The sequence below is a fragment of the Leucopleurus acutus genome (genome assembly GCF_964270905.1).
Source record: "Leucopleurus acutus genome assembly, chromosome: 2".
Taxonomy (NCBI): Eukaryota; Metazoa; Chordata; class Mammalia; order Artiodactyla; family Delphinidae; genus Leucopleurus; species Leucopleurus acutus.
In genome coordinates this window covers 81,749,466-81,776,679 of record NC_139143.1, presented here as the reverse complement: position 1 = coordinate 81,776,679, position 27,214 = coordinate 81,749,466, and the positions used below count along the sequence as shown (strand labels likewise).

Sequence of the window (27,214 nt, the reverse complement as noted above, 5' to 3'; positions counted from 1 at the left end):
GGACTGGTTCTTTATTTCAAAAAGACATTTATCAATGTTCAGTATCAAAACAGTTACACTATTGTTTTTTCTTTCTCCCAATCGGCCCCCAAAGAGACCACACCAAAGGGGAGTACATTTTAAGCCAATTAAGCTGTAGGATGCACACCTAACTGACCTCACTGAAACCTCACCAAAAAGGGGGGACTGGGTAGGGAAAGAAACGTTAAAAGATCAGCACACTGCCAGCCCAGACTGTAGAGGGCTGTCACAGCCAGATGGGGTGACCAGTGTGCCCCAACCCCAAAGAAGCAAAGTTTCAAAATAATATAAAATTTAAAAACAATTTTGTACATAAGCTATTCAAGATTTCTCCAGCACTAACTGATACAATGCACAATGAGATGGCACTTTTATTAGAGACAGCAGCTTCAGACCCAGAAAAGGGTGATGAGATGAGTTTCATATGGCTAAATCAGTGGTAAAACATAATTTTCTTTCCTTTCTTTCAAGGAGGCGGGAGAGCAAATAAGTGGTCGCCTCAAAATAAGGGGCACATGATCCATTCTGTGAGCGGCTGGGAACAGGGGAGAGCTGGGACAAGGATTTGGTCTCAGAGGTCTCACCATCTTGATTTCATCTGGTCACTTCTGATGGAAAAGTTGCCCAAAGATACCGTAAAGCTGAAAACCTGAACAGCGCTTTTTTTTTTTTTTTTTTTTTTTTTTTTGGCTAACTCCTTCTGGAATCACCTTTCTGGTTTGGCGGGTACTTCTTACAGAGCAATAAGGTTTCCCAAAACGGAGTCCTCTGGGCTGTTTGGCTCTCTGTAAGGCAGGCCCATACCTTTTCCCCTCCTCTACGGAGAGGGCAATATGCATTAAGCTGAAAAGTTACCTTCCAAAAGTGAGAAAGGGATTAGACTGCTGCTTCAGAACTATGGAATTATCTGGAATGTTTTACAAATGGCTGCTACATCAACAACAACAGAAAAGGTAATTACAAAATGTGTACATCACAACATGCTTTTAAAGACACTTAGCATTGTGCTCACATTCCCTTAAACGTTGTTCCCAAAGGTGCTCAGCCTCTAGCCCAAATGGAATCTCTGGGGAGAGGCAGAGACAGTTTGGCGAAAAGGACACAGGGGTGGGGGTGGGAGAGGTGGCGAAAGGAGAAAGCAGCCTTCCAGTTAAAGGTCAGCCCTCAGTTTAAAGGTCAGCTTCGGGCAGGCTGGCCTCAGCGGAGTCGGGTCAGAGGGAGGAGCAGCGGCAGGATGGGACTGGGGTGCTCTACATCTCATTCAGGTCAAGCAGAGTCTGGTCCAGCATCCTTTGTGTACAGAGGTGCTCCTCTTTGGTGCATTTCAGTTTATCTAATGGGGGTAAAGGAGAGACGTTATAAAAACTAGAAGTAAATTTCAAGGTCTACCCACTCTGAGAATTGCTCCTGTTGCAGAGAAACTGCAGACTAATAAAGCAGCTGCCTTCTCAGCCACAGAAGTGAGCTATTGCATCACTCAGTTTTGCAGGGCCTCAGGCTTGCCTACTGAAGTTACAGGTGTTGCTGTACTTCTGGGGGAGGGAGCTGGGGACGTTATCAGTCATTTCCTCTCCTCCCCACACCCAACCAAGGCTTTCAGCTTTCAGTCACTGAAGGAGGTGGCCTTAAACACCAGCCATCCACTCTTCTAGTCTCTGCCCACAGGACAACACCTACTCGAAATAGCTCGCTGGAGCTTGACACATTGAGAACAAGGATGGGCATATTTCTACCAGTAGACAGCAGAACAGCAGAACCTCAACTTGAAAAGAGTACAGGAGGATCCTCATGCACTACAGGCTTTCCTCAACAAGTAGAGAGGAAAGGAATAACTAGTGGGATAAATAAAAGAACCCCCATAGCTAAGTCAGAGAATCTCGAAAGAAAACAAAGTCAAGAATACTACAAAACATCCTTGTAAGCAAACCCTTAACAGATTTTTGCAGAGCTATTCTTCAGAACTAGCCTGTGACATAGTTACTTACAATTAAACATAATACCAGGAAAAAGTAGCAAGAGGAAAAATGTCAGGAAGAAAACCGGCAGCTGAACATCACGGAGAATCAAAGCTTCCCAGCAAGTAAACCACTCACTGCTCTAGGGAGGTGGGGAAAATACCCTTCAACTCAGAGAAGGGGATGACAACGCAGACCTATTCATATCCCACACCCCTTTCTTTCCCTTCCCTTTTTTTCTACCCGGTCAGAAGGGCCCATCCCTGGGCCTGCAGACGAAGCAGTTACAACATCTTGTCAAGTCAGTCCTTTTATTGTTAGAAAACATCCATGCAAGGGAACATATCCTACAGTCAGTGCACAAGTGAAAAAGCAGCAAGTAAAGGTGGAAAACAGAAAATTCTCCCAGGTTTTCTCACTATCTCTCAGGTCCCTCCCTTCATCACCCACAATCTCTTGAAAAGGGACAGAAAGGCAGTATTAATCTTAACTGTTCCCACTTTACAGTGCAGTTAGGAAGTCGACACTATTCTAACTGTCCCAACTAAAAAGAAATTTGCTTAGGGCAAAATAATAACTTTTAAAAGACAATCAGCTTTTTTGCTGGGGTCCAGGTCAGTGGTGTGAGCCGTAAGCTCGGTTTAATGGGCATCAGTGAGCCCTGCCCATCAGTCACACAGATCATGCAGCGTTAGCTTCAGCTCATTAGAAAGCAGGCGGTTTCGCTCAAGTTGGCTGTAGAGACGCTCTGCAGCAGCAATGGAGAGGAGAGAAAACAAGAGAAGGAGAGGAAAAAGAGGAGGAGAAAGAGAAAAAGGGAAGGTTAGTAGAGTACCAGAAGTAAATTTTGAGACTTTTAACAACCTGGTATACATAACATGTATCTGTAAGGCAGGATGGATGCGAGGAGGATTAGGTCAGTTGGTGGAAAGACCAACAGAGGAATAAAATAAAAAATGCAGACTGACAAGTTGAAAGAATGACATTTTGAGGGAGAAAAGTATCTCCTTCGCCGTATTTATTCCCTGGGTTGAGAAACTGAGACAAGTGAAACACGGCAAAGGAAGGAATACACCTGGCTTATAAGAAATACATTTATAATAATCGGGGTCTGTAAGGAACCAGAGTGAATGGTTGAACATTTTTCTGTAAAAGCATTCAGTACAGTATTATGAATGGGAGACTGGGATAAATATCCCTACACTCACTCAATCCTGTACTTTCTAATGCTTCCTGTTGTAGGTGTTGGGTGACAGGCCCATCATAGTGGCACAGCGAATCAAAACCCAACTTCACCTTTTCTAAAAGAACCCCAAACCTGTCCGAGCCAACAGTGTGTCCAGCCAGCCCCAGGTAAGGTGAATTACTGGTACAAGCCAATCAAGACTATCCTGTTTCTCCAGCCTCACTGGCAGCTTGGGGGGATCATGTGATCCAGTTTTGGCCAATGAGATGTAGGGGGTAGTCTGTCAGGGGCTTCTAGAAAAACTTTAGCTTGCTTTCTTGCCTTGAACATGGATGTGATGACTAGAGTTGCAAATTTCAACCTTAAAAGAAAGGGCCGTGAGAATCACAGAAATCCCAACTATATCAGGCCACAGTTGCTCAAATCAAGACTTTTTATTATGAGAGAAAAATAAATCCCATATTTATTTAAGCTGCTATTAAGATGTTTCTTATAACCAAAAGCATTCCTGATACAAGTAATTCAGCGCTCAAATCCCCTGGCTTTATCTGGATTTTCTACTTGGAGCACATCTTAAAGAGGTGTAGAGTGGTGATCGTTTTGTAATGCATAGAAATATCAAATCACTATGTTGTGCACCAGGAACTAACGTAGTGTTGTAGGTCAATTATACTTCAACAAACAAAGCCATAGAAAAGAGATCAGAGTTGTGGTTACCAGAGGTGGGAAGTGGGGGGAGGGGGAATGGGATGAAGGTAGTCAAAAGGTATAAACTTCCAGTTATAAGATAAAGAAGTACCAGGGATGAAATGTACAACATAATATAATTAATACTGCTGTATGTTATACATGAAAGGTGTTAAGAAAGTCATCCTAAGAGTTCTCATCACAAGAAAAAAAATTTTTTTTAATAAATAAAAAAGAGGAGGTAGAGAGAATCCAAATCCATGTGACCAACACAGAGGTAATGGCAATTGCGGATGGATCTTCCTGGTCTACTCCTAATGTCAGCCTCTGGTGTTCATAAACAAGTTTCTTTCTATGTTTTACAGTCTGTTTCAAAATGGTCTCAGGACTTCAATATGAAAAAGACTTTTCTGCCTTGCATCTGTGGGCTGACTGTGGGCATTGCTCAGGTACCTTGCCTTCTGGGCTGAGGTTTTCCCAGTTCCACCTGGAAGCAGGGGGCCAGTATGTTCCCAATAATACTTGTCACTCTGTACCCAATCAAAACAGAAAGCATATATGTACAAAAAGATCCTGGGCGGAATAACCAAAAAACAAGAGTCGTATTAAGGGGCAGAATTGGAGGGAATTTTTAAAATTGCACTTCCCACTAAACCAGTATCTCAATAGGAGGAATACTGCCCCTCCCCTCCGCTAGAGGGGAATTTAGAAATGTGTAATTGTCACAATAACTGGAGGGCCCTACAGATATTTATTGGGCAGGGGACAGCAATAAATAGGATTGTTCTGTATATCCCAGAATTATCCTGGCTTAAAGGACTAAAGTTCATCATTGAGAAACACTGTACTAGTCTATACTAGTCCATGAGGCCTGGGATTCAACCTCTCTTATTCACTGGGGCAACTCTGACAAATAGTAGGGGTTCAAATTATGCTGAACTCTTATTTCTTGAACTTTCTGGTGTTATATTACATATAAAGACCATATGCAACCTGACTGATCCATAGCATCTATATCCAAGTTAGTCGGTGTGACTCCCACATCCTTCTTGGGAAAGAAGGGTGTTATCAGGAACATATCCCTAAAAACAGCCAGTTCAATGAGGGTTTTGTTCCACTTAGGGAAGAAATAAAGAGACAGAGAAGAAGTGGGAGCATTTTATTGCCTAATTAAATCCCAGAACTTATAGTTCCTTAAGAATTGCAGAAGGTCAGAAAGATAAATGTGGTTGTTCTCTCACCTTGAACTTAGTAGTAAGTAAGGTTTCTAACTCTGTTATTTCTAGTAACTAAAAATTCAGGACCAGACACTAGTTCATTAAAGTTCTTGGTTCCCTGATAAGAGTAAATGAAACAAACAAACAAAAAAACAAGCCAGAGAATCCCCATTTGATCTGATTTTCCTTTCAGGGAATAATCCCATGGATGCTACACATCCTTCACTGGTCTGAATCAGGTCAATTGCATTCTGTAACAGGAAAAGGAAAAAGGATGCGGGTGCTTGGGGTAAAGGGAACTCTATCAGTTTTAAAGCCTCAAAGTTCAAGGAATGAGGTAGAAAAAACAGATTTTGCTCTTTTATGTTTTTTTTAAACTCCCCTCTCATGTTAAGGCTAAGGAGTATTCAATATGTGAATGGAAGAAACTGGGTGTGAATAAGACAAGGTTGCCTAACATAACAGGTCAGTTCCACCCATCAGGTAACTTGGGGTCCAATCACATTTTGTTTTATTCCTCATCCCAACAATGGTAATGAGGAAGGGAAGAATGGGCTCCAACACAACAGCCTGTGGTTCTTTCTTAGAAATTAAAATGAGGAGAGAAAGTTAAGAGATGAAGCACTTTGCTCTGAGATTACCAATGATGCTTCACCCCATTTCCACAGCTAGTCCTGGCTCAAGTAACATAGGATGGTTTCTATAAGGATACAAAGCATTAAACAAAAGAGTGAATTTATCATGGTACAGTATTGCAAATTTCACTCTGCTACCCTGGCTTCTTGGTCTCTATCCTTGCTCACACGAGTCATGCCATGGGGAAAGATAGGAGCTACCAAAGTATAACACCTCATTTTTCTTCTAATCTCTCTCTACTCTCTCTTCTTTCCTTTGTAAGAAGCCTTTCTCTGTACCAAAGTCAACTCCTTCTGCCTACATACTAAAACATCTAGAATTGTACTATCCAATGAATGCAGCAGCCACTAGCCACATGTGGCTAATTAAATTTAGATGAACTAAGAGTAAATGAGAATTTAGCTCCTGGGTCACACTAGCCACACTGAGTGTTCAATAGCCACATGCGGCTAGTGGCTACTATACTGGAAATCACTGCCAAAAGTTCTATTGGACTTTGTATAGACTATAGACTATACTTCGTGCCTTTATTTTCTTTCCACCAATTCACTCTTCTGTTCCTTGAAATATGGCTCCTCTCCTTGTCCTTAATGTCCAGTATATACCCTCAGATTAATAAAACATCAGTGACAATGTCCTATTTTCAGTTATCTTCCTTCTCTATCTGAAGTTGAGAATCACTGGAAATCACCCAGCCTTGAAGTTTTTAAAGTATCAAAGTTACTCGTTCTCCTTCTATCCCTCCAACCAATTCCACTTGGCTTCGTCCTCTACACAGATTTTCCTCTGCCTATGTTTTTCTTTTTATATTTGCAATTGTCTTTTAGGGTTCAAATTTACTTCCATGGCCTAAACTGCCTGCCAACCTCATGGATTCCTAAATCTCTCATATCAATTTCTCCCCCTCAAGTCTTAGGATTTTGTTTTCATCTTGGATACCTGCCAGTTTTTCAGACTTATATTCTTCTCTACTTTCCCGTGCCTCCCCAAACCAAGACCACGTGACCTCTCTACACCTTTAATACTACCATTTTCCTAGGCTCCAAGTCAGTCATCCTTGACACTTCCTTCTTGCATTTAGTGACCAGGCCCTTCACAATGCCCAGGTTTAGCACCATCCCCTACTACCACTACTCTAGTTCAGATTATTATCTCTGGGAAACTGCAACAACCTAACCCAGTATTTCCTAAAGTGTGCTACAGTCACTGCTAGTGATATGTGAGAAGACTGCAGACAGTATACATTTGTGAACTTAAAAAAAATGTATTAGCTGTATTATTTTAATGTGCATTAGAAAAAAACACTAGCACACGTCAAAACTTTTGATTTCAAATTAGAATTTTGTAGCGTAAGAACAAATCTGAAAAGAAGTAAATTAAAAAAATAATGTAGGCTGCACGTGAATATGGCAAAAGCCATCAAAAGTGGTATGCAGGGCTTCCCTGGTGGCGCAGTGGTGGAGAGTCCGCCTGCCGATGCAGGGGACACGGGTTCGTGCCCCGGTCCGGGAAGATCCCACATGCCGCGGAGCGGCTAGGCCCGTGAGCCATGGCCGCTGGGCCTGCACGTCCGGAGCCTGTGCTCCACACGGGAGAGGCCGCAACAGTGAGAGGCCCGCGTACCGCAAAAAAAAAAAAAGTGGTATGCAAATGAATGAAATTGGGGAATCACTGTCTTAATGGATCACTTTGATAATCTGCTCTTCTAACATATTAGTAGTTGCCAAATTAACTCTTCTTATATGCTACTCAGAACATATCCTTGTTCAAAATCTCCAGTGGCACCCCCATTACCTACAAAATTAAAACTCCCCAGCCTGATACAGCACATACCTGTTCCCTACTGTAACTAAATGGTTATAGCTCTGGTGTCCTTCCCAACTCTATGCCTTTATTCTTTTGCTTCTCTTTAATGAAGATACTCAATATCCACTTTCCTTCAACCAGATTCTGGTTGTCAAAAATCCAATCTTTTGGAATCCAATAAAAATGAAGAGGAAAATTTTAACATGTTTATTAAGTACCTTTTACGTGCCTCCTGCCATGAGACTTTCTTAATCATCTCCACTGCAATCAACCTCTTCCCCGTCTCTGAACTCCCACAAAACTTCATTATTTGGGGCACATATCACACATCATCTTTAGTTTTATACATATGTTCTCTCCCCTACTGGATTCTGAGCAACCTGAGAGTAGGGATGATGCCTCCGTCTTTGGTTATTTCTGTCCCCACCTTAATACCCTGTGCCTAAATTAACAATAACTTAACCTGCACCTTAATCACAAAGGCTGTGTGGCAAAAAGAAATGGTATAGACAGAAAGAAACCTGAATTTGATGAGACCCAAAGTTTTAAAGTAGGGAAAACCTCTCTACCTGGCTGTATCTGTTTAAAAGAAAGGCAAGTTTTAAATATATACTCCACTGAGAAACTGAAATACTAAGTGAACAATACTTAGGTGCTTAGATAAGTACAACCGATGACTACACTACCCAGATTCAACTATCTCTGCTGTGTAAATTAGCGTAGGAATTTCCGAAAGGTTGATATTTAATTCTACAACATAAACTAGGAACAATCTTACTAGAAGCAATTAACCATATTTATGCATGTAATAAATTACTACCTTGTGTATAATATTTGAAATATGCATGCTTTTTATTTTTCCAGTAACAGTCATTTATCACTTGTCTTATATCCCGGTAGCACATACTAGCAGGCAAATGGTAGTGAGCCTCACGTATGTAAGAGAGGTTTAAAGAAAACATAAAACTGCTGGAAATTCTACCTATTACGTATTTTCTGTGACTTGGGATAATATAATTTGTCAATTTTAGTGGTAACATATTTGGGTTCATTGGGTATTCCAAGGATGCACCAGTTGAACCACTGGTAAAACGGTAGAGAATATATATTGGGAGGTACTTCTGTGGTCTCTCAAAGGAGGAGAACCTAAAGAGAAGACAAACATTCCAGAAGGGATGATTTAAGAACCTGGAAGTAAAGGACTTAGACGATCTTATTCAGCTTGAGTGTAAGACTAGAGCTCCTATTCTAAGGAACTTCTCCTAGTCCACCACTCTGATAGATTCAGATCAGTTGAATTTAAATGTCAAGAAAAAATAGACACACACAAAAGTGGCTTTGATTATATAAGTCAGAGGAGGGAGAGCCTACAATAGCTGCTCCCCACATTACACCCCCAAGGCTCCTTTTTAGGGACAGCAGCAGCTTTGTCAATGACACAAATGCAGGGTGGCATGAGGCTTCCGGCAGCTTAACATTTTAATTTGGGGTGAGGGGTGGAAGAGAATACATAAGTTGCTTTGTGGTCCCCCCGCCCATCCTAATGCCTTGGGGGTCAGCCAGGCTGACCCAAATGGAATCCAGAGCGAGAGTGGGGCGTTGGGTTCCCCGAGGAAAGAGGGCAGATCCAGAACAGAGCAGAAACGGTGATAATTATCTGTGTGAAAAAGTAAGGAGACTCTAGGTGAGAAGGACTAGCATCAATCTAGACAGCAATCTGGGAGAAAGGAAGAGGAGAAAAAGGAAGAGGTGGCAGTAGGAATGATAAAAGAGAGCCAGACACTACAACCTGAGTTATTTGGCTTCTTTTCAGGGTTAGTGGGAAAAAGGCAGATTAGCATCAAGGATCAGGGATCCACAGCAAACAGATAAAGTCCCCAACAACTCATTTTGGTGCTTTTTACTACCTGGCTTGCTCTGGGACTCAGCTCGATTTTTAGGTGAATTTGGTATTTCCAATCATGGGTGTTTCCCCAAAACTTTAATATCAGGGCATCATATACACCCATGAAGTCTGAGTTTTGTTGTAAGATGCTAGGGCCCAAGTCACTGGCTCTCTGGGCCCTAGTTCCTTAAATTATATGATGACATGATTCTATCTTCATCAGTAGCCCTTCTGAGACTAAATTTGAGAAACAGATAGAAAAATCCTGGTGTCATAATGAAGGGACTATGAATAAAAAATACAAAAATTACACGTAGATCAGGGTGCTACCACTGATCCAGGATTAAATGCCTCCCCAGCTTTTGCCAACAAGTAACCAGCACCAGTGTTTTAAAGATAAGAGTGGAGATTCTAGTTTTCAGAAGACAAAACCAGAGCACACTATGCACAGCCTACACCCCCACCCACCCACAAGCCAAGGTCCCAGCCCCACTCTGCTGTCAGATAGTTACATAGAGGTCATGTCATTGAGGGCGTGGTCCAGCTCCTCGCTAATGGCCTTGTACTTCAGTTTCTGGGCATAGAGCTCATCTGGACAGGCACAGGAACCACAGGGAGGAATGAGGGGACAGATAAAAGGTATCAGAAGCAGATGAAGAGAGGGAATCATTAGAAATTAGGGAAAGTGTGACCATGGGTCTAATCCCACAGTTAGGAGAACATCTATCCTGGTTGCCATGACTGGCCATTTTCAGATCCACTGTCCCCAGGACCAACGGGACTTCTTGACGCCTCTAATCAACTGCAGTAAAGGTTGAGAACCTGGGCATAGTCATGACTAGAAATTCCAATCACCAATGGCACTCAAGAGGATACCACTCCCACCCAGTTAACCCAATTCTTAGCAGTGATAATGCTGAATTTAACATAGAAAAAGGAGAAAATACACATTAACATTCAGACACTTCTTCTTTACCTACCCATCGTGACCAATATTGTTGGCCCCTTTGCTCTACAGGTTGCCTCCACAAAACTCTCCCAAAGAATATCCTGCTACCCAGAGTGTACCAAAGGAGCATATCTCAGAGTTCTCAGAGCAATACAAACTTTCCCTTGTTAGGGTAGATGCAGTTGCCAAATTATGGGGGCAGGAAGTATTTAGAAAGCCCCTGGCATTGGTCAGCTCTGAGAAGTGGTCATTCCACTGCTGCATCTCTTGGTGAGGTCCCCCACAACTTGAGTGGTGAACAAGATTGCCAAAAGTAGCCATGGGGTGACATGGAGGTACATGCTATTACCAGTCTCCTCTAAGGGAAGGATGCAAATTCCAGAATATTAGGTAAAGTCTTATTACAGGAAGAGTAAGTGTAAAAATCCACTTCCAGGATTTGACCCACTTCACCTAGCTGTGGCACAGGGCAGGGCGTAGGATGCATGCCAAGTCATTACCAACTCCCTCTGGTGTACAGGGGAAGAGGCTAACGGTCAAAGGGCAAGGTCATCCTCTAGATTTCTTTACTTTAATCCCTCACCCAGGCTCCATACCTTCCAAATCATCAATTGTCTTTTCCAGCTTGGCTACCGATCTCTCAGCAAACTCAGCACGGGTCTCTGCCTGGGAGAAACATGAAATCAGTCAGAATCAGAGATGAGTAAGACAGAGAAGGATGTCTACTTCTTCCACCTTCTACTTCTATACCTTTCAGAACCAAAGCCAGCTAGTCTAAGTCTACATTAATGCCTTACATGCCTCTAAATGTTTTGGGTCCTTCCTTATAATCCCCTCAGCTCACCTCCTTGAGTTTATCAGTAAGAATCTTTATCTCTTCCTCATATTTGTCTTCTTTTAGAGAGTACTGTAAGAGAAGTAGAATAAACATTTCAGAATAGAAATTACTCACACAGACAATACCCCCCCTCCTGACATTTACTTTTACGCTGAACATCCTCTTGGATTTAATGTGCTGAATGATCCATGAGAAAGAGCAAGGCCGTTTTGGGACAACAGTCCTTAAAATCCATAAATCAATGTCCTTAGAGCCATGATACCCTCAGAATCCTCCAGGACCTTTATTTATTTTTAAAATTTTTTTATTTTTGGCAGAGTGGCATGCAGGATCTTAGCTGCCCGACCAGGGATCGAACCTGTGCCCCCGGAATTGGGAGCATGGAGTCTTAACCACCAGGCCACCACGGGAAGTCCCCAGGACCTTTATTTTTTAAATGGACCTAAGCTTTGATCTTATTCAGATCAACCCAGGAAGGTATTCTTCCTGCCTCCAGGTTAATGAGTAGGTGTGGTGACACCCTGACACCACATGGCTGAAAGAGTCCCACAAGAAGATAAAGACAAGTCATCTGTCTTGACTGCTCATTAGGTCTCAGATCTGATACTTTTTGTTGTCCCCTTCCGTCAGCATAGCAGTATCAGCCAGAGGAGAACATGACCCCAGTCACCTGAGACCAAGAAGTCATTTTAACTACAGCAATCAAAGTGCACAGGAATTAGCATTAAACCCAGAATCTGGAGAGAGTAGGTGGATACTTCTCACTGGATTATATAAGGAATGGGTTTCTCCAGTCTTTCATCAAGGGCAGGGCTGGGCCCAGGCCCCAAAGCCTGTCATTTTTACAAACCAGCCCCTACCTTCTCCGCCTGAGCCTCAAGAGACTTGAGGTTGTTGGTGACATTCTTCAGCTCCTCCTCCAGCTCAGAACACTTACTGTGAATATTTTAAATACCGCAGGAAAGGAAAGGGGAAGAAGAGAATAAAAAAAAAAGGAGAGAGACACACAGACATGAATTGTACCTATATGTAGAGAGAGTTGGAAGGCACACTGGGGAAAAGAGAAGTTCCCAGGTAATCGGAGCAAGCATCAACCCTCCTCCCTCTACCATAGAACATGTCAGGAGCTGGACCCTCCTGGGCTGGGACTCAGAATGTTTGGATACTAATAAAGAAAACACTTGACAGAAATCACTACCAGGAACAAATCATTAACTGCTACCTGGGGTGGAGGTGGGAACGGATGCCCAACCCAAATAGTCCCCAAAATCACCCAAGGGAAGGTGAGACCCTGTGGAGAGGCAGTGAAGCAATTAGGAAAGAAGAGATGAAAGATGCCAAGTAAGTGGAGAGGAATGGAGCATTCCATGAAGACATGAAAAAGCACTCAACAAATCAACCAGTGGAGGGGAGGCAGCTGCAAAACCAAACCAAACCAAACAAAACCACACCATATGTATAACCTCTCTGTGGGTTCAATGGTTAGTACCTTTTCTTCAGCAGCACTCAGACACTTCAGGTTCTGGTCCATCAGTCTGATCTGCTCATCCATCTCTCGGCAACGGCTGTTAGTGATAGTCACAGGGATCGCACAAGCCAGGTTGTGGGGAGGGAGAAAGGTCAAAAAGGAACACAGCAAGGAAACAAGCAGCAAAATGGGAAAAAAAATTTAAAAAATCAAAAAATGGGAAGAAAACATCACCATGGTCATGATATGTCACGTCTAGGAGAGGGGAATGCAAGGGAAGCACAAATAAATATGCATCAGCACGGACTTTGTTAAACAAGGCCCAGAAGGTGCCAACAGGGGAGCAGGTCATGTCTGCCTTTGCCCTAAAGTTCCCCAGCAGCCTGGCAAAGTGGTAAAAACAGAGACAGATCTTAAGTCGGCACAGCGACTTCAAAGCCTCAAGGAGAAGCAGAACCCAGTTGGGTGTGCCGGTTAACAGTTCACCGTTTTTTTAGGTTTCATTTTCTTCTCAATGAAGAAGCCTCATTTGTCACTTGTCACTAGTTAAGAGAGTAAGAAAGCCCAAAGCCATTCTTAAGGCTAAAAAAAAAAAAAAAAAGCATTCTAGATGACTCCCACTCTCTAGGTCCTGTTTAACAAGGTTGAAGGAATGCTAGTTTATTCACATTAGTGCCCAAGCCAAAGGGGAAGGAACAGAATGGTATGGCAAGATTTGGGGAGCAAGATACTCACGACTCTGCCAGCTCAGCTCGCTCCTCTGTGCGTTCCAAGTCTCCCTCAATAATCACCAACTTACGAGCCACCTACGGGACAAGACGCAGGTACAGCTCAGTGAAGCAAAGGAGGAGCCATTTCCCTCTCATGATTCTTTTCAGAAGCCCAATATCGCTGAAGAGAGAGGGACAAGCTAAAAGCGTCTTACCTCTTCATACTTCCTATCTGCCTCTTCTGCAATGTGTTTAGCTTCTTTGAGTTGGATTTCCTGGAGTTCCATTTTTTCTTCATCTTTTAAGGCTCGGTTTTCAATAACCTTCATACCTCTGCCAGAAACAATACGGACAAATGTGGCACTGACAGCCTGGGGAGCCTGTCATCAACTCAACTCCAAGGGACCCAGAATTGCACCTTTTAAAGCCCATTCCTCTCTGCTTGTCACTCAAAAAGAATTTCCATAGCACCCTCCGACCTTAGTTTAATTATTTTGTTTAAAACTTTCTTATAAAAATAATACACTTATTAAAAAACTAAATATTTAAGTGTATAGTCTATCATAAAGCAAAAAGTAAGCCTCCCTAATTCTAGTCCTGCTCATCAGAAGTAATCTCTTAATTCATAATCCTTCCAGAAATGTTTTATATGCCAAAAATCTCATCTCCATTTCCCCACACCCCAAAGGAATCATACTACACACTGCTCTGCAACTGGTTTTCCTCTTTCTATAATTTGGACACTACTCTGTAATAGTACACACACAACTGTCTTATTTATTTTCACAGCTGCACTGCGTTAACGTACTCCCAACAGGGTATTTTTAATTCTGAAAGTCTTAGTTTGATCCCATCCAAGTCATCACACACCTTTGTTCTCATTTAACTCACACGTGACAAGGAGCCAATTGGCTATTTTCGACAAAAAATGAGTTGGTTCAAGGACTGTGGTTCTCAACCCTGGGCACATATTAAAATTATTGGAGGAGGGAGTTCCCTGGTGGCCTAGTGGTTAGAATTCCAGGCTTTCACTGCCGGGGCCCAGGTTCAATTCCTGGTTGGGGAACTGAGATCCTGTAAGCCTCTCAGCGTGGCCCCCCACCCCCAAAAAAATTATTGGAGGAGCTTTAAAAACATTAATGCCCAGATCTCTTTTGCAATGGATTCTAACTGATCTGGGATGGGACCCAGGCATTCTGAGAGATTATATATATATATATATATAATAAATTTATTTATTTATGGCTGTGTTGGGTCTTCGTTGCTACACGAGGGCTTTCTCTAGTTGCAGTGCGCGGGCTTCTCATGGCGGTGGCTTCTCTTGTTGCGGAGCACAGGCCCTAGGCACACGGACTTCAGTAGTTGTGGCATGCGGGCTCAGCAGTTGTGGCTCGCGGCCTCTAGAGCACAGGCTCAGTAGTTGTGGTGCACAGGCTTAGTTGCTCCATGGCATGTGGGATCTTCCCGGACCAGGGCTCAAACCCATGTGCCTTGCACTGGCAGGCGGATTCTTAACCACTGCGCCACCAGGGAAGTCCCTGATATATCTTTTAAACTCCCCAAAGATCCCCACCACACACTCCCATGATTCCAACAGTGCAGCCAGGGTTGAGAGCTTATTAAAACACTGATTGCTGGGCTCCACCTCAAGAGTCTCTGATTCGTAGATGAGGGGTAGGGGCTGCTGAGGATTTGAGTTTCTACCAAGTTCCCAGGTGCTGCTGGTCTGGAACCTCACTTTGAGAACTGCTATGGGTGGGTGCTGTCTAAGTGGAGGTCATCCTGGTGACCCCATTTAAGGATTATTAGGTCAATTTATAGAGAAACACCAATTATAAAAGGGTCACAGGTCCAGGTAACCCCTACTCTGTCGGTCTTCATAAGGAGAGAATATGCAGAAGGAAAGAAGATCCTATAAAAATAGGTTACGGTTTTAAAAAATGGGTTTATAAGAAACCTGTTTGATCAGAGCCATTATGAACTTCTTTTGAAATCCACACTTCATCAGGCCCCTCTACACACCTCTCACTCTCATCAGCAGCTTTCTCAGCTTCCTCCAGCTTTTGCAGGGCAGTGGCCAGGCGCTCTTGAGCGCGGTCCAGCTCCTCTTCAACCAGCTGGATCCTACGGTTCAAGGAGGCCACCTCAGCCTCAGCCTGTGTTTAAATGAAAGAATGGGAAAAGGAAGCAGAGGCATGGTGAAAAGAAACTGAACTAATTATGACACTAAGATTGGGGTTGACTACCACCATGAGGAAGCCAGAGCCTTGTAGGGTAGAACGTGACTTAACTCAGATGCACATAAGACCTAGCAGACATGATTTTATATTCTATAATATTACATGTATTTTCCTCCCTTTCCCATCAACGAATTCCCATTTGTTCCACAGGAAAAGTGTTTTCAAAACTCAGCTCCTTGCCCAGCCCAGTGTCAGTTAATACCAGTTCAAATTCCTGAACACGCTAGTGTCAGAAAAGGTAGCCAGTAAAGGGGTCCTTCTGCCTGAGCTCTGGCTTAAAGGTGTATCTCACTCTGCAGCAGCTTTCTCATAAGTGTCACACAAAGTGGAAAAATAAGAAAGGTTTCTTAAAGAGGGAATCTTGGATTATCTATTAATTTGTTGCTTAACTCAAGTTGTTAAACCTCTGATCAGCTTACCCTAACACCAGGAGGATGATTAGCTAAAAGAATAATGTTTTCCAGAAGAAACTTCCAGAACAGAAAAAGCAAAAGGATGGAATATTGGGATACCTACCTCCTACTCTTTCAACTTGCCCCCTCCTCCCACCTTTTAAAAGTTGGCTAACAAGGAGCTTCTTCTGGCTAAAATTATCTGCTCTGATGGCATTACCAAAAAAATTGGGGGCAGAAGAGAATGTTTCCTTCATGCCCACCACCAACCTCCAAATTTCTGAATTGTGACTCCTTTCTATTCCTCAAGTCATCCCTTTAGCCTAACCCTCCAGTACGGCATGACAATCCTCTCCCTGGCCTCCACCCCACAATAAAGCACAGGCTAGAGTCCAAGTAATTCCATACCTCCTCCTTGGCAATGGAATAAGAAACAAGGAAAGAAGAAGGCAGCTGCATGTGCATGAATTCTACTGGTAGAAAATCTTCCCTCCTCTGACTGCCTTTCCCCTCCCCAGACCTTTACTGGTGGCAAGTACACTGACCGCCACAACCGCACAAGAATTTAATCTGCCCTGCACACTCCCCAGTTCAGATGCTTATCCAAGTGCTTGGTAAACACGATCTCTCTTCTACAGCCCAGATTGTGCCTGAATTCTATTACCCTGATTTCCTCCTGGCAGTCAGGGGTGGGGGTAGCTAGAGAAATAATCTGGGCCACCAGCCCCTATGGGAAGGGATATAGCCCAAAACACTCCTGTTAAGAATCAGGTAATTTGGCACAAAAATTTCCAAATACAAACATGGGAGATTCGAGGCACTGCAGGGGCTGGGGCTATATAACCACTGACCTACAGGAAAAGAAAATCAAGACATCTATATAAGCTGAAATTACTAAGAAACCATTTGTGTCTCTATTCAAAATAACACAAAGACAAGTATTCTCTGGTCCTGTCTCAGGAAACCAGATGCGCCCTAAGACAACACACATTTCGCCTCACAAGCTCAAAAAGGCTGACAGGTCAAGATTATGAGAACGAGTCTGCCTATCAGCCAAGAACTATGCAACACTGCCAGTACAATGATTTATCCCACCCCGCTCCCTTCAGATGCCTAGAACTAAAGAAAAAAAAAAAAAAAAGGGAACAACATCAAACCCAGATTTGAAGGAAGCTCATGAAATCTATGTCCCCACCCAGCTCACCAGAAGTTACCCAAATGAAGTAAAGATAACAGGCTACGGGGGCGGGGGTGTACAGTTTCCATGACAACAAGCTGGCTCGGGCAGTTTCTCCCACAAATCAGCATTTACAATAGAATTCTTCGCAAGGCTGAAAAGGGAGGAGGAGAAAACACATCTTGATGCCCTAACTAGAGCATGCGCACATTGAACAAGCCTGTACCAAAAACAGAACCCAGGATGGGAGTCCCAGCAAAAGCTTTGGAGACCCCGGTGGGGAGGGAAGGGAGGAGGGCAGTCACTATCCTCTTTTTTCTCCTCCCACAGAGGATCAGTTTTCTTTACAATGAAACAAAAGCTTGCAAAATCAAGATCTGTTTAATGTTTAAAGGAACAAGGGAAGACACCTACCTGACTTTTCCTTCCAGCCAGAACCTATGCACAATGCCTATCCCTTTCAGGTCAATCAAGTGGTACCAAGAGACTGAGTGGAACTAACTTCTGCAGATGAGAATGGGAAACATGGCCCTGAGAAACATTAACTTTATATGCTCTTCTGTCACCCTAGGTTTAGCATGCCTAGATGTGGTTTTGATCTTTCAGCTTGCCCACCTCTGCCCAGCTTGGAGGTACACTGTGAGGTCCTTCCTTCAAGTAATAATAGGATTCTCCATTACCCAAGAAGCAAAAATCCCAAAGCCGGAGAGGGGAACACAGCAGCGATTCAGTCATATCAGAAGATGGCTGACAACAGCTTCAGCTATGAAATGAGTTTGGTTTAAATGCTACCATCCTCCACACTGAAGAGATTCCCCAAGCACACTATACCCGTCAAGGCAAGAAACGGACAGGGGACTGGTGTTCAGAGGCAGATCAGGGCCAAGGACAGAAGGGGATTAGCCTGTATCTGGCATTCTGCCACTCTGGGGTTTCTCTTTTTAGACAAAAGCCACAGATGAAATGCAAAGGAAAAGAGTAATGAAAAAGTTAGGATTGAGCCCTGTGAGTAATGGACTGCCCCAGTTCACTGTGTTCACAAATATTATCTACCCAGGGAGATACTGTGTCCTTGGGGACTTTAAATTTCATCAAGGGGCAGGCAAGTTGGAAGGAAGGAAGCAGAGTTATCTGTCCCAGAGTAAACAAAGGTGGAGTCTAAGCAGAGGCACTCAGAGCAAAGGGCTATTTGGCTCTCCCCTATGAGTATGTGCTCTAGTATGAAGGTAAGAGAAAGGTACGCAGCGGGAAAGCAAACCTAAACCAAAGAAAGGTGATAAAGCCAGTTGCTTACTCCACCAGACCCTATGAACAGGAGAGAGCCACACAACAGCCAGACATTCTAACCACGGCCACCCACCCCCTGCAGATTAGGAATTTGGGAAAAAGGCCACAATCGAAACTGCTAGTCAAAGCCCACTCACTCCCTCAGTAGTATTCCTAAATTTTTTACACCAGGAAAAAAAAGAGACAGAGAGAGAAATACCCGCGGAAGTTAGGAGACAGGTATTAACAACAAATAAGGTGAACTGTACACTTAAAAACGGTTAAAATGGTAAATACTTACCATTGTGTATTTTTACCACAACACACACACACACACACACACACACACACACAAGGAAAAACACTGCATTTAAATATTATGTTGCAGTCTGTTTCAGTTTCGCAAAAAGTGCAAAGGAGATTCAAAATCAAAAGTGGATTTGACAAGGTGCTACATTATAAAAGGTCAATCTCCAGACCAAGAGCAGAAAAGACAGATGTATTCCAGAACTCGGTCTCTGCTTTGGACTCATCCAGCTTCCCAACAAGGGTTGGATGTTCACACAAAGCAACCAGAAAAGGAATTAAGTGACAATCCCACTAACAGCATGCGATACCATCAGGGAGTGCAGAGCTTCCAGATCCAGGAGGGAGGAGCCTGCAAAACCCACATTCCAGAATGCCCTAAGAGGATAACAGACAGTTCAAGCACCACTCCCCTCCCTTCCCACAGGTGTGTCTCCTCAGGAGGAATTCAAAGTTCACTAGAGCAGAAAGTCGAAAGATTAGGCTCCCTCAAGCTAGAGAGTAGAAGATACCGGTTTCATAAATCTTTAACACTACTTCCCCATCTGAGGGCTTTCTCACTAGATCTCACTCAGCTCAATAAGCAAATTTGGCAGGCTCTGAGGGAGAAGCTTAAGAAACATCTGAAGCTGCTCCCTCTGCTGCCTATTACCCTAGAGTCACCAAGGGTGGGGAAAAAAGGAGTTAAATTTTCCTGCAAGAAAAATTACCAAATCCTCGGGGCAGTGGGTGAGGATCCTAGGGGGAAAACAAAATCCTGGGGGCTGTTGCTGGGGGGACAACATCATCTATCCTAGAACTATTCCTAGCATGCCCCTACTTTGAGCCTGATTCTGGAGCTCAACACATGGCTAGTTCCTTCAGGCCATCCCTGTCTTCCCCTTTAAGGGGATCTGGTCTCCAGAACAAAGGAGATGAGAAGCTGTCGCTAGTCGTAAAGAGTCACCCAGCCAGTCCATCTCACTTGAATTGATAATTAGAAGTTACGGGCATAATGAACGGAGGAAATATCCACTGAGAAATGGGTGACTGAGAAAGACAAGCTCCCAGCACTTCCATGCCCAGTTATAAAAAGAAATGACTATTCTAACAATCTTTAAGTATTAACCTGGAGGGCAGCTGTTTTCCCCCTTTCCCCCCCAAAACATTAATTCTCAGCCACTCCCTGAAGGAGCAGCCAGAAAGGGGGGGGGGGAACTTACCAAGGGAAAGAACAACAAGGAATACCAATAAACCACAAGAGTTCTTTCACTAGGTCTTCAAATTTTAGCAACAGTTACTTTCCAGCCTCAAGATCCTCCAAAACCAAAGCCTCAACTCAGGAGATCAGCTCCACCCAATGGACTGCGCCCTAGACCTTGGAAAATCTTATGGCTTACTAAAACTAGTCCACCACTTCTAAACAGAAAGCAGTTTCAAGAATCACCACTCAATCCATTAACATTTTAAGTGCCAACCTTCAGCTGAACAAATATTTATTGAACTTAAATTAAAAAAAAGACACGGTAATGGGTAATTGGGAAAGTAGCAGCGTAACATCACTTCGGAACTCATTATTTTGTCTCCATCAACCATACTGCCTAGGTCAACCAGAAACTTTGACAGAAATCGGCACTCCATCAGATTCTCTACCACATACACTCGCTTATCAGCTCTGCTTGGAAGAAGTGTTCATAACCGGTTCAACTTGCACTCTTCACACTTCAGCAATAAACGCCTGAATCTGGCAGAAGTTCCTGCCTTCCAGGTCATCATAGCAAGTTCTGTTGGTTCCTACATTTGCACTAACAGAGAGAGTGAAGTACCGTCTCCTCCCCTCCTGCTTCACTACGACAGAAAGAGTGGGTTTAGCAGTTGCAAGGCCTCCCCCTAAGAGGAAAGGGCCCCAGGACGGAGGATGGGGCGGTGCTGTGGCCTCAACCTCCTCCAGGGAGGGCACCGCGCTTCCTCTCAGCCGACTGCCGCCTCATTTCCTGAGCAGGAGGAGGGAGCGGAAAAGCTGCCAGCAGGCCACGCCGGGGGCTTTCCGGCGGTTCCCACCCCTCCACTCCCCACCCTTTCACAGTAAGTTCGGCTCTGCCCCCACCCAGACCAGAGAGGAATCCACCTACTCTCACCCCTACAGCCAGAAACCTTAAACTAGAGCACAATCCCCGCCCCCCGCCACGGGGAAGTGGGGGAGGGAGAGGCCGCTGAGCCCCTCCCCTGACCGCGCCCGACTCGGAGGGACTGAATGAATGAGCAGGGAGAAAAGAGGAGGAGGAGGAAGAAAACCACTCGCCAGTCCCAGTGAAGCTCAATTTCTTCAAAGGTCAAGCCTGCTCGCTCGAGCACCCAGTTCCCCCTCACCCGCTCGAGGTCCAAATGAAGCTAAGCCCCACCCATCCTCCGAGCTCCAACTTCATCTTCGAGTATGCTGGCCCCCTAAGGACCGTGCTCCACCGCAAAAATGGAACCCACTTCTGTCCCATCTTCTCCAGCGCCTGCCCCTCCTTCACGCGCCTCGCCCTCTCCGTACCTGTTCCCGGGCCCGCCTTTCTCCCTCCACTTCCCGCTGGAGGCGCTCGGCCCTCTCCTCTGCATCATCGGCCTGCTGCTGCAGAACCTGGATCTTGCGCTTCACCGCCTCGATGGTGGTGATCCCGGCCATGGTCCCCACCCAGCCCCTGCTTGCCTTCGGGTTCCTGCCTCCTCCGCTCGGCGTTGCAGCCACTTCTCACCCTACTTCCGCCTGCTCCGCCCTGAAATACCGGAACTCACCCACCCGCCCGGATGTGACGCCACCACTGCCGCGCCCTCCCACCGCAGGCAGGCGGGAAGGCCGTCCACTGGAGGGAGACCTGCGGCTGGGAGCGAGGGGCGGGACCTCGCTGTAGCCCTAGGCGACCGCTCCCAGCCTTTCCCTCGGGCCAGCAAAGGGGGGCGGGGTTGGGAAGAGGGAAGGCTACCATGGTAACCGGAAGGCGCGTCGTGGTTAAGCCTCTCCAGTCGCTGGGCAGGCTGCCCAATGGTTGGCCTGTGCGGCCTTTACACCCGCCGTTGACCCCTCACTCCCTCAGTGCTGATCCGCCACCACCTACCCGCTAGGGCACCCTGTGTCCTCTCCGCAACATAAACACCCTACAAGCCTCTACTTCCACGCACCCCACAAATGCTCCAAACCCAGGTACTAAGAAAAGCCTAGACTTTCTGGGTCTCATCTTCAAAAGACGATGACCTCCAGCCTCCTTTTAAAGTCTGCTCAGGTAGGTTCTCTCCCATCTCCTGAAAATCAATGAAAGAAATTAATGGGGGATGAAGAGATGGGCAGGTTGACAAAGTTCTCAATCTATTTGGCATCAGTTATGAACGTAAGTGTTCTATTTAGAGTACTGGTCTTTTCCCCTGTTACTTTTGAGAGTCAATATGCACCAGTGATTTGCCAGCCTCTCCAAACCTTGAATGATTCAGGACTTGGTAATTAATCATCGCTTACAATTCCTTTTGTAGGAATTGGAAGATATCTTATGCCTCCATTTTGTCAGAAGGAATCCTCTATTACAGACTACTGTTACCAGATCCTTTGTGCAACAGCATGATATGAGCACCTGAAAAACTATAGTAATGTGGAACTCAGCCTCCATTCTCTGTTATAACTCACCAATTTCACACCGCTCTGCTTCCAGGTACCCCAAGGAGCTATTTATGAGTTAGAAACTGCCCCTACAGACATTGCCATGCAGGATTTTTAGGAGCACAGTAGTAAAGGGCCTTGGAGATTTTACTGTTCCCTCTTATTTCTTTGTGTTCCTGCCACCTTCTCAGTAAGTAATAGTAATAAGTCTCTCCTGTGATGCAGCTCTCTTTTCCTCTGGAGAATGAGGGTGTAGAAGAGGATTTTAAATTAAGAATCCTAATCCCCAAAAAGATTGATAGGTAAATCAGGTGCTGCACTCAATGCCTGGTTCTGAAGATACTCCAACCAGAGGGTGTGTCATCAACTATCTCCATTTAGAAATACTGAGCATTGAGACTATTCAGAGGAAACAGAAACAATGCAAACAATAAGTAATTTGCTTGATAGAGTTACCTGTACGCTCTGATTACCCCACCCCACCCCAGGAATTGGAAAGAAAAAGCAGGGTTTGAAGCCTCAGTAAACTGCCCTGATGGGCTAAGAATTTTTACAACTCTCTTTGGAGAAACCTGATGAGAGAGACTATGGAAACAAAAATGAGACTTTGTCATCTGGGTGCTGATCAGCAGGGGGCAGTATTGCGCGCGCACACACACACACACACACACACACACACACACACCCCCACACACACAGCGTGTCCCCGCCCTTTGCCCCACTGAAGAATCAGAAGACCTCATCTTAAACAAGCCAAAGGAGTGGTGAGAGCACCACTGCATTCCTGAGGCTGGTAGATTTGAACAGATAATCTTCTCTTGATCCCGGGAAACAGGTGGATTGACTCCTAATGACCTTTAAAAGCATGATGGATGGGCAGCAAGGGGCCCAGTGCTACTGCCTTCCTGGTAACCAACAATACAACAGTATATCAACAGGTGTATATGTCTGTCCTGTCCCTCTTCTCCCCATCCCTTTCACCTCCTGTCCTTAAAAAAGGGTGTTATGACTCTCATGTCCAAACTATTGCACTCTTCTTTCCCCTTATTTTACCTTCAATAGCTTCTCATTTCATCTCAGATTAAAGGAACCCTAGACATGGTTGCACAACAGTGTGAATGTTCTTACTGCCACTGACTTGTACACTTAAAAATGGTTAACATAGCAAATTTTATGTTATGTATATATTTTCCACAATTAAAAAACAAACAAATAGGACCTTGGATGAACTCAGGGAGGAAATAAGTTTAGTCTGATCTTGCCACACCCTCACCCTTTCTTTGTTCAAGGAGTCCTGGCAAATCCTACACTTTCCAAAAAGGCTTCTCAGATAACCAGAACTCACTGCGTAAACATGCAGTTATTGATTCCCTCCTCCTTCTCTTTCCCTTATATCTACATCAAAGTAATATGCTCTGTTTACTTGTTTATTAATCTCAAGGGCAAAAGCTGAGTTGTGAACTCCCTTCGTATTAGACAGAGCACCCTCCCCTCAAAGATGCATATATTATGTTGCTGCTGACTCTGACCCTTGCTTCCTACTTTTAACCTGTTGCCTCCTCCTTATTCAGCACTTTTCCCAATTCCCATAAACACCTCACTTTCCCTCTTCGACCCCTTGAGGCAGGAGTCAGCAAACTTTTTCTGTAAAGGGCCAGACAGTAAATATTTCTGATTTTGTGGGCCATAGGGTGTGGCTACCACTCCTTTGTAGGGAAAAAGCCTTTAGGCGATATGTAAATGAATGGGCATGCAATGTTCCAATAAAACTTTGTACAAAAGCAGGCTGCGGCAGGATTTACTCCATAGCAGGCTGCGGCAGGATTTACTCCATAGTTTGCTGACCCCACCTTTGAGAAAAGACACCTTTCTTCTTGGGGCTTCCCTGGTGGCGCAGTGGTTAAGAGTCCGCTTGCCAATTCAGGGGACACAGGTTCGAGCCCTGGTCCGGGAAGATTCCACATGCTATGGAGCAACTAAGCCCGTGCACCAAAACTACTGAGCCTGGGCTCTAGAGCCCATGAGCCACAACTACTGAAGCCTGCGCCTAGAGCCCGTGCTCTGCAACCAGAGAAGCCACTCAATGAGAGGCCCGCGTACCACAACGAAGAGTAGCCCCCCGCTTTCTGCAACTAGAGAAAAGCCCCCACGCAGCAACAAAGACCCAACACAGCCAAAAATAAAAAAAAAATTTTTAAAAAACCTTTCTTCCTGTTTCCATCTTAACCCAGGACTAACAGATGTTTGCCTCTTGCCTACAACCTTCCCCTCCTATTTCTTGTTCTCCTACGTATCTCTGAGGGTACTTAATGACTGTTGGGAAAGCTAACAAGGGGGAGAGAAGTTGAATGAGTTTTTTTACTCATACTTTATGTATTTAAAAGTTTTTGGTGGATTCCTATATAAATATGAGAAGTTTCTTTCAAATGAATGTACTGAGTAGACCCTGTCTAGGTGGGGGCTGACGTGTGTGTGTATGTGTAAGGACAGATAGAATTCATCCCCAGCAAATTCCTTTATCTTCCCAATGATATGGGCATATTGTTTAGAGCCTCTATGTCGTTCTTTCGCCCCCAAGATCTCAGGTTAGACTTGTTGGCTCTTTTCATTGTTCCTGGAAACACCTCCTCAAGCCCACATACTAGCTGTTTCAGCCTAACTCTCAGAGAGTTGTTACTCAACCTCTCACAAAATTGTTATCAACCTGACATTGTGTCAGTTTGTGAAAACTTACTCCCATGCCCGTTTATTAGAACCAGAGAAATCTACCCATCTATACCTAGAACCTAGGTTAGGCAACTCCAGTAGGCCATCAAGCATTTGCCCAAAGTCCTGGGATTAACCTGTGTTGCTCACAGTTTTGCAAGAAGGGAGAATTAATTAATAGTTTGCAGTGGCCTAAACTTTTGGAAACTATGAACATGTATAATGTATATGATATGCTTTGTGTCTCTGACCTCTGGCATGATATATTCAACAACCCTCACCACTTCCCCAGGCCCCTGAAAGTGGCAGAAAGCCAAAGAGGAGATCAGAAACCTAATAGCAAAGCGTTTGAAAGTGAGGATCCGAAAACATTTCTGAACGGCCTACTCTGTCTCTAGCTGTTTTCCGAAACCAAATGGAATTTTAAAAAACACATGTTCCTATTAACCCAGTGCTGAGAATTGACTGTATTTCCATCAATGCTGGGACATTCTTTTGTTGCTGTTAAGATTCCTATGTTACTTTTCTTCCAAAAATCTTTCCTGTGTCTCATTTATCTTTGTGGTTAACTTCAGGACTGAAGATGAAGGAAAGTGGGTGATTATGAGATAACATGAAGTGGGAAAGAGAATTTGTTTCATTTTCAAATGGGAAAATTCAGCCCTAGAGAAGCTGAGTAATTCAGTCAAGGTCACAGAATAAGGTCTGGTGGTGACAACTTTACCCCCTGAGTCCTTATTTCTATTATAGTATATCATTCTAAGATTCTCTCTGCTGCCCTATAAGCAATGTTTTCTATGGCATCTCTGTGACATAAGGGTAAATGCCCACATTGGCCAAGATAAATAAACCCATATAGGGCCAGGGTCAGTGTGACCTCCTTTGTCCCACTGTGAAATCTGAGCTGGCTTTGCTGGGCAGTTGAGAGATGAGAGTTTCCCTATTAATACACATATCTACGTGCCAATCCTTGGACACAAAAGGTAAGAATGTGGCATGGGGGAGGAGGTGGGAAAAGTGATAGCAGTCTGGACTTGGAGTCCTCTCCCTTTGTCCAGGTCCGGGGAAAGATAATTCAATTCCTGGATTGGGGGTAAGAAGGTGAGACTTCTACATATCTTTAAGAAAGAAAGTATATGCCATTACAAGGGTATGCCACCATGTGGCAAAAATGTATGTGGGTATCTATGCCTATGTTCTCTGAATCCACAAGTATGTATATGTCCAAGTGTTTAGTTATTAACATGAAGATCTATGTGTGTAGATTAAACCCGTCCCCCCATTTCTGTATACTCACATCAGCTGCTTTCTTCTCTGCCAGCTCCAGCTTCTCCTGGGCATCCTTCAAAGCTTCAGAATACTTGTCCAGCTCATCCTCTGTCCCTTTCAGCTTCTTCTGCATGGCTGCCAGCTCATCTTCCAGCTATAGAAGCCCCAAGAATCACACACAAGATATATATACACAACAGTGCAGTCTCAGACCCTAGTCTCTTGAGCCCTGACAGACCTCTGAGCTCAGCCTCTATGTTATCATCCTCAGAGTGACACACTTTCTCCCTAGTCAGTTTCAGCCAACTGCCCCAGGAATTATGCTATGCCCTTCGTCTGTGACCTTGTAATCTCTGACCCTAAGATGACCGAGCCATGCTGGGTTTTCATTAAGACACTGGGATGGTAAATATCTTACTTAGGATGTAGATGTCCATGGCGCCACTTAAGGGAAAAGAGATGCTATATGCCAAGCTCCCACTTTTTCCTCTAGAATTCAGGGTTTTTTCCAAAACATGATCTACTCCCACTTAAATCCAGCAGACACACTGTGGCTCAGAAGGGGCCACCGATTTTCCCAAGGTCACACAGGCAGTCTGAGGTAAATACCCTAGATGTCCTCTGCCTATCCAGTGAGGCTGGGGAAGAAGAGGAGTCCCTCCCACCCAAAGGATGAGCTGGCACCAGTGGTCACTGCCTTTCCCATGAAAACTCTCTTCCATCTCACAAGTCGTGCTCACCAGCAGGTGAGAGAGACCAAGGCCAAGGCCTACCTGTTTACTTCTTTCTTCTGCCTGCTTCTGCTCGGCTTCAGCTTGCTCTGCCCGATCCAGAGCATTCTCCTTGTCCAACTTCAGCATCTGCATCTTTTTCTTGATGGCCTCCAT

General features: G+C 44.5%; 1 protein-coding gene across 8 annotated transcripts; it reads right to left on the bottom strand.

Annotated features, from left to right (window-relative positions):
* Nucleotides 1-27,214, bottom strand: TPM3 (tropomyosin 3; the record flags this gene model as incomplete). 8 transcript variants are annotated; one of them, XM_082834569.1, is made up of 10 exons in its annotated part: nucleotides 1-1,354; nucleotides 9,906-9,984; nucleotides 10,939-11,008; nucleotides 11,187-11,249; nucleotides 12,041-12,116; nucleotides 13,384-13,454; nucleotides 13,574-13,691; nucleotides 15,381-15,514; nucleotides 26,356-26,481; nucleotides 27,101-27,214. In XM_082834569.1, the coding sequence occupies 10 exons, from the start codon at nucleotides 27,212-27,214 to the stop codon at nucleotides 1,351-1,353; spliced, it is 855 nt and encodes a 284-aa protein (XP_082690695.1). The 8 variants fall into 8 exon arrangements, with proteins under 8 accessions (XP_082690695.1, XP_082690696.1, XP_082690694.1 ...); XM_082834570.1 differs by lacking the exons at nucleotides 9,906-9,984; nucleotides 12,041-12,116 and adding an exon at nucleotides 12,670-12,745; XM_082834568.1 differs by lacking the exon at nucleotides 9,906-9,984.